Source organism: Hakea prostrata, chromosome 1, assembly GCF_041222555.1.
Source record: "Hakea prostrata isolate BN-2017 chromosome 1, UWA_Hpros_2, whole genome shotgun sequence".
NCBI classification, from domain to species: Eukaryota; Viridiplantae; Streptophyta; class Magnoliopsida; order Proteales; family Proteaceae; genus Hakea; species Hakea prostrata.
The window spans coordinates 49,685,521-49,697,275 of NC_142600.1; the positions used below are offsets into that span (position 1 = coordinate 49,685,521).

The 11,755-nt window shown below is 38.0% G+C and overlaps 1 protein-coding gene across 1 annotated transcript; it reads right to left on the minus strand.

Annotated features, from left to right (window-relative positions):
- Positions 1-3,810: 3,810 nt before the first annotated feature.
- Positions 3,811-11,534, minus strand: LOC149029094 (ATP synthase subunit delta', mitochondrial-like). Its single transcript, XM_089140371.1, has 2 exons — positions 11,144-11,534; positions 3,811-4,409 (listed from the first exon to the last, which is right to left on the minus strand). The coding sequence occupies exons 1-2, from the start codon at positions 11,402-11,404 to the stop codon at positions 4,065-4,067; spliced, it is 606 nt and encodes a 201-aa protein (XP_088996497.1). The 5' UTR covers positions 11,405-11,534; the 3' UTR covers positions 3,811-4,064.
- Between the last annotated feature and the right edge of the window lie 221 nt (positions 11,535-11,755).

Genomic DNA, 11,755 nt, shown 5'->3' on the forward strand with positions numbered 1-11,755 from the left:
CATAAGGTAATATTTGTATCCCCTTCTAGTACAATAATTATTTTAAAAAAATGAAACTTGACCAAAACCCCTGCAACATTCCGGGTGTCAGTAGCTACCGACACCCCTTGTGTTGGTGACATTTCATACACTGACATTCCCCCCCAAATGTTGAATCCTTGGTCCGACCCTGTGCGTGAGCACCCTTAAAATATTTAACCAGTGAAGCTTGTACCTGAGAGCATGGTATAAAATCTTGCTCGAGTTTGCCAGTTCGCTGCCTGGGAAACCAGGCGAACCGGCAAAATCTCGCCGAGATTTCACCAACATATACCTAGGCTGCAATGATATATTGACATACTCACATACGTCACATACCTGCAAAGTTATGTTTCAAAAATTAATAAAGTAATATGAAAGATCACTGCAATTCTGCAAAACGTCAGTCAGTCAGTACTCATGTTTACGTTTAATATTTTTCACTTTTTTTTTTTTTAACAATTTCATGATTCTCCATGAACCACGTGTCTGGCTCAAATGCACAACCTAAAATATCAAAATAACTAAATACTCAACTTCATCAATTCATCTTCTTCATGGGGAAGTTCGGTCATCGGTGGCATCACAACCATGGTTCATATTTCGGCGACATATCGCCGACACAGGGCGATATGTCGCTGGGGGCGACACGACACCCCCGAGCGACACCGATAAAACCTTAAGTCGGCGATATATCGCCCTGTGTCGGCGATATATCGCTAAATTTGCCATATATAACAGCCTTTCGTTTGTTTTTCGTCGATTTTTCATTCGCTTTTTGCCAAAGTGACATAGGGCCTCTAAAAGCTTTGGGGGCGCTGCCCTCACACCTCCGCCGGGGCGGCCTCCCCGGACCCCCGCCCGCTCACCGGGGAGCGGGACCCCCGTGTCCGTGGGCAACAATATGTGAAGCATGAGCCATACATCTCTTTTCTCAACATAATTGTATAATGAATTGTAAACTTTAGTACATCTCTTTACTAATTGTGTATTTGTGTTTTTTCTGCATATTTACATTAGTTTATATGAATTTTCAAAATTCCAGTTTTGCCCGCATATAGCTGGACATGTGCCAATTATAAACTTTAGGTTAGGTGATGTTTTAGGTCAAAATAACACTCCCAATGTGTTTATTGACCTCAAATTAGGTTACACATCAAATTTCAGGTCAAAATGACCTGAAATACCCTTCGAAACAGGGGTTCGATTTTTCACAACTAATTAGGTTGCATATTAGGGGTCAAAATGACCTCAAATTAGGTTGCATATTCACAACTAATTGGATCTCCAACGTTACAAAATCATGGTGGGGCTAAAGCATTGTACATGTGGACATCGCTAGAGCTTCTCATAATCGATTGATCAGACCTTATAGGAGCCTGACGGGGTCAGTAGGAACAGATTGCCATTGCAAATCATCATTTTCCGGTAATGTGGTGCACCACAACCATTGTCTACCTCCACATAGGCTACGGCATAAGACAGGTGGGTTCAAGCTCTACATGGCCATAAGTTCAAACACAAAGATGAGTAACCACAGAAGTCGAACACAAGCCTGCATTTTTAATGGAAACTGGCGATTCGGCGAAATGCGATATTCACCAGTATTTTGCCGAATCGTAGGAAAATAGTCGATTTTTGGCAATATTCCGAGCAATATATTGTAAATTCGGATTTCGGTAGCTATTTCGGTTCGCCAGCCACCGAAACTCCCAAGATTCGGCGACATTTCACCGAATTTCAGCGAAATTGTGTACCATGCTTGGGAGTGGATGGCAGCTATTAGATCAAGAAATTGACCATATTTCCAGGGGGAATTTTTTTCCCGCACTCAATTTTTAGGACTAACGCCAACAACAAAACATAGCATAAAACAGTTAAAACATATATTGCTTATTGGCTTGATTACCTTGCTTCTGTGAGAATGATAGCCCCATAAATTTTGATTTCCTAATCGTTGATGAGTCAAAACTCATAGCACAATACGGACAGAGACTCTAAAAGACATAATTCAATTAACCATGTGAGATTTACCGACACTAGAATCTCCAACTTAGTAAATTAGTTTTATTCAACGTCTCAGTCTTTGCATTAGAAAATTTATTATTGAAATTCATTTTCATATATTCTTGCAACTTACGTTTTAGAATGAGAAAGTGAAGCAAAGAAAGGAAAAAAATTATATGGAGATAATTTGTAATTTAGAAAAGTCTAATATATAGAATGCATTGAATCCTAAGTCTTGAAATATAGGTTGTTAATAAAGGTAATGAAAAGTTACATTTGTTGCCACCGTTGTAGGATCAAATAATAACATGTTGGTAAATCACAAGGAAATAAAAAATAGGTTCATTTAACTTTAATAAGTTGTACACTAAGATATTTGTAAATACTACACATTCAGGGATTTAATAGATGCTTTTAGCATATTGGTTTAGCTATTGGAAATTTTAAAATTAGATAATATTTTACAACCGTTGACATTGTCCATCTCTAAGCGGTGGTTCAAGACTTCCATCCCCTCCATTAAGAGTTGTAACAGATTATCCCACCCTATTGGGAATCTTGAACCACCCCCTTTCTTCATTCCAACCAACAACCTTGATTGAAAAACCACCTCTTCTTAGTGAAAAGATCATGGATTCAATTTTACCTGATAGTGTTATGTAATACCTCATTCCCAACATATAAAACTGTATATTCTATTAATAAAAAATAAAAAATAAAAGGATTGGAGAAAAAAACAATATTAACCAGCACTTGGATAATTCGAATTTGATTGAAGCATCAAGAGTGACAAACTTTTTCACAAAGAAACAAATATAAAACTAATGTAGTTGAAAACCTTGAAACATGAGAAAAGCTTAAGCCCAGACAGCTAAAATCTTTTTTTATATGTGCTGGGGTACACAATGCAGTACTAAACAGCGTAGGCTGGAGTGTGGGCCTCTTTGGCAAAGGAAAACTATCCTATGTCAAGACTGGAGGAATACGGAATGGAAACCAAATGGAGGCATTTCTTGCTCGGATAAAAAAGGGTCTACACCAAGCACAACAAAGGAACATTAAATTGGATGAAGTATGGTGCAACAACAAAAATGTCCTATCTCTAATTTCAACAAAAAACCATCATAAATGACCAATAAACTATGTCCCCATCTTGGTAGAAATAAGTTGTAATATTGAAGACCCGACCCTAAAGGATCTTTACCATCCAACACTACAACAATGGTTTAATCATTTTGCCTTTATGTCTTCAGTAGACCACCAGCATACTAATGCTGTTGTAGACTTTAAAAAACTATGTAATTGTTTCTCTAACTAATATAAGCTTTTATTCAGTATCAAAAAAAAAAAAATCAAATTCAAGATTCATTCAAGTCCCGCAGAAGAAAATGACCTTTAAGTGCCATTTGATTTTATCCCAAATTACTGTAAGAACTCCAATAAAGATGCAGGTCAGATGGTGCATCAATAATTGCTTGGGACATCCTACACGTTTTAAATGAGGTGGACGCTGAGCACTAGAAATCCCTTCGTAGTTATTACCAAGGAGATTAAAGAGGCAGTTTAGAACCTTGATCCTAACACCTCCCAACCTTGACCTATAATTTCCTTTCTCATTAAAAAATAACAATAATAATAACAACAACAATAACAATCTATGACAATGCCACTTACATAAGAAGCAACATATTTCTGGGTGATTGGTGTCAACCTTGTTGCATGCTGCAGAGGAGAGTTTTCACAGAAGGCCCTGCTCAGGATGTATGCTAGACTACATCCAAGAAATTTAAAATCTTTCAGGAGTCACTTAAATCAAATTTGGAAAAATGAACAACTTACAAGTTACAACCTCCCCAAGGCAAGATGTATGCATCTCTGAAAAGAAAAGGTATGGGGAAAGAAAAGGAAAACATTTCCAGAGTCCTTGTTTCTAAAAATTTATTCAATGTCGTAGAAATCATAGGTGTATTTAGAACGGAGAACACACCATCCATCCATGCAACCCAAACAAATACTACACTATTCTTGAGGAAGAACCACTAGCCTGTGAGGGCAGAGTTGAGTGCACTATGGACATCTACTCCAATCTGAGCTTCAGCCTTCTCTAGGTCAGTATTGGCTGTACTGAGCTTCTGAGTGAACTCTGCAAGCCCCTTTTGGACAAGGTTTAGGTCAATGTGATCGAGTGGCACTGCCTCAACAGCAATAACGTCTGCATAAGAGTTTGCATGGATGAATGCAAAACCACTACTAACAAAGTACTTGGTAACATCATTCCCTTCGTGCACGGACATGACACCCGGCTTCAGCTCCGCAATAGTGGCCACATGTCCAGGAAGAACACCCATCTGCCCAGTTGTCGCTGGGATTATGACCATATCAACCTAAAGGCCAAGAAAGAAAAGATATCAGAATAACACCATTTCCTTTTGTTGGTCTATAATTAATCTGTCTTGTCTTTGGGTAAATCAGTTTTAAATAGGACTTGGTATGCAATCTGTTACTGATCATTTATTCAATGAAGAAGAAACTTGTTTCAAGATCATCTATTCCTTTGCTCCTCACTGGAACGAGTAAGGCACACAACCAGGCCAGGTTGGCGGTGCAATACTTCTACCTGTTAGGGGAGGCAGCGAAAGCCCTATACATTTTTTTTCCAATATAAAGGAGGAAAAAAAAAAAAAGAAGAAGAAGAAGAAGAGAGAGGAGATGCCGGTAAACATCCTAGCCAATCTGGACGTTGGTTGCTCAATAAACCATCTCAAAGTAACAAAATTTGAACCTTGTCAGGCAGGAAGCTGAGTATGGTCAACTAGATGCATCAGCGGCAGGACGGGCCAAAAGGGGCCACAGCCCCTTGTCTTTTGCTTCACCAAGCTACAAGTACACCACCTGTACTGGAATTGCATTTCTAGACCAACCCAAGTTTCTATCTACTGTCTATCTGTTCCCAGCTCAGTAGTTCCAGGCTTACTCCTTAGTATTGGCTTCTAGGCTACTAAACATTTAACTTGATGAAGTCAGTCATAGACACAAAAAAACGATGCTGAGATTGATACATGCAAGATATCACAACCATAGACTAGCATAATACTGCAAGAATTAAGCTGGCACTACTAATGCCTCTATACATCACAATAACACATAAATGACATGGTAGCAGAGCTCTTAAAGAAGACAATATAAAAAGAACAACCAATCCTTGGACCACCTCTAAAAGACTTGTCAGGGGGCCTATAAAAGGCCTCCCTTGATGCAAGCTTTTCAATGATATAGTGCTGGTGGATGAGACAAAAAGGATCAGCACCCATTGGTGTTGTGGAAATCTACCTAAGAATCAAAAGGATCCAAGTGGAACCAAAATGGAGAATATGGTGTGCAACTTTAGCCACGATATGACAATTAATAAGATGGTCAATGTTTTAGAGTTGTATCATCTCAATGCTGGTTCAACTTACGTCACAGTTAGTTGGGTCAATTCAATCAGGCGTACAGGTCATTTATTTTCGTTTTTGACAATCATATATTCCCCTCTTCTATTTTGTTTTGACAAACCTATTTCCAAGAACCCACCTACAGTCCAATACACTGTTAAAATCAATTTAGATTCAATCCACCGACCCCATATATTATATCCCACACTCAAGCCAAGTTACAGCCACATCAGACCATCAAAACCTAATATTCCAGCCCTTTCTTGAATTTTCAGATTCCCCAAAAACCCTAATTTCTAACCCAGACCTAGATCAACCCAACCATTAGAACTGCCCAAGATCAGAACATATAACATACACTTGCCCCACTTGATAAAAGTTACAGCCCCATTTAACCACTACGATCTTTGTTCTTGTCTACTCCAGCAAACAGCTCTAAAACCCTAAAACCTTAATTTTTTCCCCACAAAGCATATACCAGCCATAAAAAAAGTTTCAAACTTGAAACCACACACTATTACCCCACTCCATGACATGCTTACCCCATTAATCTTGAATTGATCATTCATCACAGCATCCTAATTGAGATATCCCAATCTCATCCTGGAAAATTCCTAAAGATCCTAACTTCAAGTAATAAACATCTAAAATCCTATTCCGGAAGCAATTTCAAACCCATCACCATTTATTACCCCCAAGATCAGAAGCCTAAATCAGCCATACCAATTACACGTGAAAGCATAACAGACCAAAAATGATTTTGGGCTAACCCTTCCCAAAAACAGCCCAAATTCAAAACAATTGGGATCCGAGATTTTGGCATTAACCCCCAGCTACAAAAACTTATACAGGACTGCCATTTGACAAGCACATTTATGTGTGATATCTTGATAAAGCATGCAGTTTTACATACTTAAATAGATCAACCTCAAGTAGTTCCTCTCATTTGCAAGTTGTAGGTCGACGAGTGAAAATGGAAGGGAGTGCTGATATTAGGAGACCAAGCCACCTACAAATCGAGAAGGTTGAACTTGTATGTACATCAAGGAGTTAGATTACAAAGAAGAAGAGCGTACAGTGCTCTTTGGAAATAATCAGATCTGATTTTGTATATAGGATCCCGGTGTATTGCCACCCTACTTGGTCACCCAGTGTAATAGTATCCTAGCAAGATAGAAAAAAAAAGTCCAAGGTGGAGATGTGTCTCCCATCATTAAAGCAAACTCATGTGAATCAATTGGTAAAATAATGGTAGCAATTATGGATGTACCAGCCAACTAAGGCAATTCAAGTTTTCTCTTTAACAAATTTCATTATTAAATAAAAACAATTAAACAAAAGGACAATAGACCTCTCATTTTCTCTTAATTCAAAATGAATATGAGATATGAACGACAATCCCAAATTGAAGACATAAAGAAAAGACTCCCAAAATCACAACCAAAAGAGTGGTGTAAGTTAGTGACTCTAACCCTGGATTTGAAACAATGACTCCAAAACTATAAGGTTGTCATATAGGATTGACATCAAGGGATGACATATAGTCTTCTAAACCAGCTATATATTTATCTTGAGGGTTTTGCTAGGAATTTGCTATATAGCATGGAGACTACCATATGCTCCAACAAATAATAAGCTATGAGAAATTGATTAAAGTGTCACAACCATATTCAACAGAGGCCTTTAAATGCCCCTATACTGAGAAGTGATCCTATCCAAATCCAAGGAACTAGAAGAATTAGGGGCAGACCTGAGATAACATTAGGTGAAGTTGTTAGAAAGGATATGCATTATATAGGCCTTATATCTGGTATGGCCTCAAACAGAGCTGATTAGAAGGCAAGGATCCATGTAGCCAACCCCAATTATTAGAGATAAGGCTGGTTGTTATTGCTGCTGTGGTTGTTCTTGTTGTACGGAAACTGCTTAATGTTTTTGTTTCCAACTCTAGCTAACTGGAGAAATTGTTGGAATTCTTCTTTCTAATTGATACTTAACAAGGTCTGAAGCTTACCAAATCTGAGAAAGATTCAGATGTGGATTTCTAAAGCCAGAGTAGACAAAACTAAAAAGAACACTTCAAATTGAAACTCAATTGTGCATGAAAAAAACTCTGAAACCACTTATATTAATAAGGAAGAATGATTATGTAAGTGTTCAAAATCAAAATGAAACTAGGGGGGCAGGGGGGAAAGCCTAGCAAAAGAACAAAAAAATTCTAGATAATGCAATGAGGAAGTGGCAGCTAAGGTTGAGAAAATGATAGAGATTCAGAGAGATGGAATTAGAGAAAATAAAATAGATGAATAAATAAATAAAAATTTAACTCAACGGAAGGTAGAAGAGAAAAAGGAAGAGAATCATAAGAAAGGGAAAAAATAATTTAATAAAAATTTTCATTCACCCTAAGTTCCTAACTTGGTTTTTAAAAAAAAAAAAATCTGCCCATACCTCTATCCCAGACTGATCTACTCCCAGAATTAAGGTTTGTCATTTTAAATTACAGACAAGATGAGCCCAATATCCAATATATTCTGACAAACTTTTGTTTGTGAAAATTAAGACTACCCACATCCTCTTCTTCTTTGCAGTCCATATCCTTAATGTACATACAATCTCACGCTTCTCTCAATGAAACATTAGAGAAGGCTCATCTTTTTCCAACAGAGGGGTATTATATCCCATGAAGAGGTTTTGACATATTATCATCATCAAGACCATATATGCATTATGCAGTCATCACTTGGATCAGGAAAACAAGGATAAGAATGACCATTATTTTTGCTACCTTTCTTTATCGACTGTGTCTCAGCTACATTAACAGGGTGAATCCTATATGGAACCAGCGATCAGTGTGATCTTTCTAGCCAAAATCGTGAGACATTTTGTTTTCTGCAACTCCATATTAGAGACTAGTGGCTACTTGATTTGAACCTTATGAGGCTCATTCTTTCATTCTTCAATAATCAGCAGATTGTAGACTGAAGAAGTTTTGATCACTTCCTTCAAATGACTATTATTTTCTTAGGTTGTCTGGGCACTTGTAGCTGCAAAATTGAATAATCTAAAATTCTTCCCATCAGCAAGCTCCAACTAGACCTTTTTATGCACCCCCAGCAAGATGGCTCAATACCTAATGTTGATCTATCACTGATGCCAGAATCTAGAAGACAACTTGTGAGGCTCAATAGTGTAAGTAGCCATATTTGCTGCCTCAATGAAAGTTGATCATCTAGTGGAATACTATCTTCTGGAAATTATGAAGAATGATTTTTTTTTCTTTTCCGTTCAATATGTGCTTTAAAGCCTCTGAATCAATAATAAGATCAACCCACCTGGTAACTCTTGGCTGTGGCACATCATTTCACGATCAACATGCATACCAATGAATTAGATGAGAAGTAACTTGCCCTCTTTGACATTCGGAAGGATTCATAAGTGAAAATTCTCTCGATTTTAGAACCATTTGAGAGAATCCTTGGGTCCCTTGGCCTTTATACTCTAGATTTTCAAAGTCAATGCCACAAAACCTATTCAAGAACTAATGGGTGACATCCTTTGGAATATTGGCTCTGATTGCTGTCTTGGGGCCATATACCCTAGTGATGAACAGCTAATAATTTAATTGTAATTGGAGAATCTATAAATATTTTTAAGTTCAGTAATCAGGAAATAAAGGACAGTAATAAGGATTAATTGATAACAACAAATGAAAAGGGAGAAATATTCTGGAATTTCATAAGAAAGAAAGAAAACCTAACATAATAAGGAAGGCCTTAGTTGTAAATATAAGGTAACATGGTTTTAATAACAAATAAAAGAAGAGTTCTTTTTAATCACAATGCAAAACGGTAAGCCTCAGTAAACCAAGCTGATTACAAAGATGAGATCACTCTCTTTGGGGCTCATTTGACCCAAGATTTTGGGATATAATCCTTGCCACTACTCCTCTCAGATATACATATGTCAAGTTGAAAAAGCAAGCAGAAAAAGAACCAAAATAGTCTGCAATTCGACTTGGTGATAGGAACAGGAACCAATAAAAAGGTGAACTCAACTGTCCAAATCAATATTCAGAACAACAGGGAATTAATGAAAGAAGACAAAGCACAGTCAAACCACCTTGGACTTTCGCAAGATCAGCACAAGCTCAAATTTTAATTCAATTCTCCAAAAACTCAAATTCACAATGGACCACATCTTTGATCAAGGTAGAATTTGAACCAAGCTCCAAAAAACTCTATCGAACGACTTTTATACACATGAATAAAATAATAAAAAGAAAATCATAAAAACAAACCCTAATTAACCTTGTTGAACCAAGCAACTGCATCAGGTTGAACCTAATAAAACCAGATAAGTGATATCATAATCCAACGATGTATCATTCTCTGCATTGTGGACACAACTAAAAGAAAGAATAAATCTACCAACAGTCACATACTCACATTACATATGTAAAGTGACATTGCTCTGAACCTAAACAGGAGCTCATCTAAGATGAACCACCCCTGTAATGCACCTCTTATCATCTCGTGAAAACCTACAACAGATCATCAAACCAAACTGCAAATTATAACACCAAAGCACAATATTGTAGCCCACATGCAGAATTCTTCAGTTAAGCAGCTAAAAACCATCACAGCAATTATCCAAAATTATTCAGGAAGTCATATGAGAAGAAGCAAATACAGCACAACGTTGGTACAGTTAGCAAGGCATCACCTAAGCTTCTGGTACTCCTTTGCCAGAAGGGTGCCTTCGTTGCCTAGGCAACATCTTGAATTTTCCCTCCAACAAAAAAGACATCCTAGATGCCGTGATAATTATAAACTTTACCCACAATTAAACTAGTACACAGCAAGTTGGTTCTTCAGGAAGGGTAACACGAGGTTATAGCACAAATTAACTGATGCAGAACCCTACAACTCCCTCTGAGTCAAGTTGAAGCTACTTCACTGAATCAAATTGGATGCAAATTCTGAAGAGGAGCTATGTTTGAAAATAGATACATATGTTATTCTAAAAGAGATACAAGTCCCTGGTGCAAAATGAAACAAAAGAGAGCATGGATTGGTATGAGATTAACCAAAGTGAATCAGTTCGACAAATCAGACAATCCTAGAGCTTAAATGCACCCACACACATTTTACTGATGGGTCGGCAGCAATTCAAGTGTCCAGAAACAGCAATAACCTTAGTAGGACTATGCAGAATCGATACAAAATGCTGACACCCTGAAGTAGGGTGTCAACAAAGGCACATTCTACATTGCCAAATGAAAGATGGAGGGGGAAGGAGAATGAGCAAAGGGTACAATTGCCATAATACCACAATAACCCTGCTGCGCCACAATGGCTTTCTGGATAACCAAAAACCCTAGTAAATTACAGTAACATCGACTGCCGTCAGATTTTTTTTTTTTAGGGGGGGGGGGGGGAGAAATAAAAAAGGGAGAAAAAAATAGCCTACTTGCTTTTTACTCTTTCAATAACATCAGAACAACCACAGAGTAAAAGACTAAAAGACTAAAAGTTTTCAAAAGAAAATCAAAATATAGAATTTAAGGATCCTAAATTCTTGGTAATCAGCAAAACCTGCAAGAACGAAACAAAACTAAACAAAGACCACATAAAATCAAGGAAATTATTAAAAGGGAAATAAAAATCGATCGAAAAACTGACCTCCTTGCCAGAGAGCTCGGATTGGTAAGGAAGAACGAAGTTGACGGTAAGCTTGGAAGGGATCGAAGAAGGGGTTGAGGGTCTGGGGTCCATGAAAGCGAGAGGAGTCTTGGGTGGATCTATGTTGGGGATCAACTTCTTCCATGCCTCTACGAACGATGAATCCGTGGTTGGAGAAGCCGGCACATCCGCGGATGAGAAGGTACGAGCCCTCGCCATTGAGGTCGCTCTAGCCAACAGGCGAGGAGCTTGCCGCAACATGGTTGAGCTCTTCGGTGGTCGCTCGGCTTCGCACGGTCGGTCTCCGAGATGAGAGCTTGAGAAAGACGAAGAGAAAAGGTCTAGCGCCTCTGCTGTATCCACTGACTCACGATTTTACAATATTAACGCCTCCTGCCGCTACCATACATGTATAAGAAGGGAAATTCTTCTTTTTTACCCATTTTGACCTCAACATTTGTCGTTTTTCCCTTATCCCTTTCCTTCACCCTGTTTAGTTGGATAGAGGCTAGGAAATTTCAAACAAATTGGATATTTGCATCTACCTCTTTCCCTGCCTCTTTTTCGTTTTTTAGGTTCAAAATAGAACGTACATTAGAGGCTAGACTCTCT

Coding starts and splice junctions, on each gene's coding strand:
- LOC149029094 (XM_089140371.1), bottom strand. CDS start 11,404: ATGTTGCGGCAAGCTCCTCGCCTGTTGGCTAGAGCGACCTCAATGGCG. Junction 4,410..11,143: donor CCGAGCTCTCTGGCAAGGAG/GTCAGTTTTTCG, acceptor CTTGGCCTTTAG/GTTGATATGGTCATAATCCC.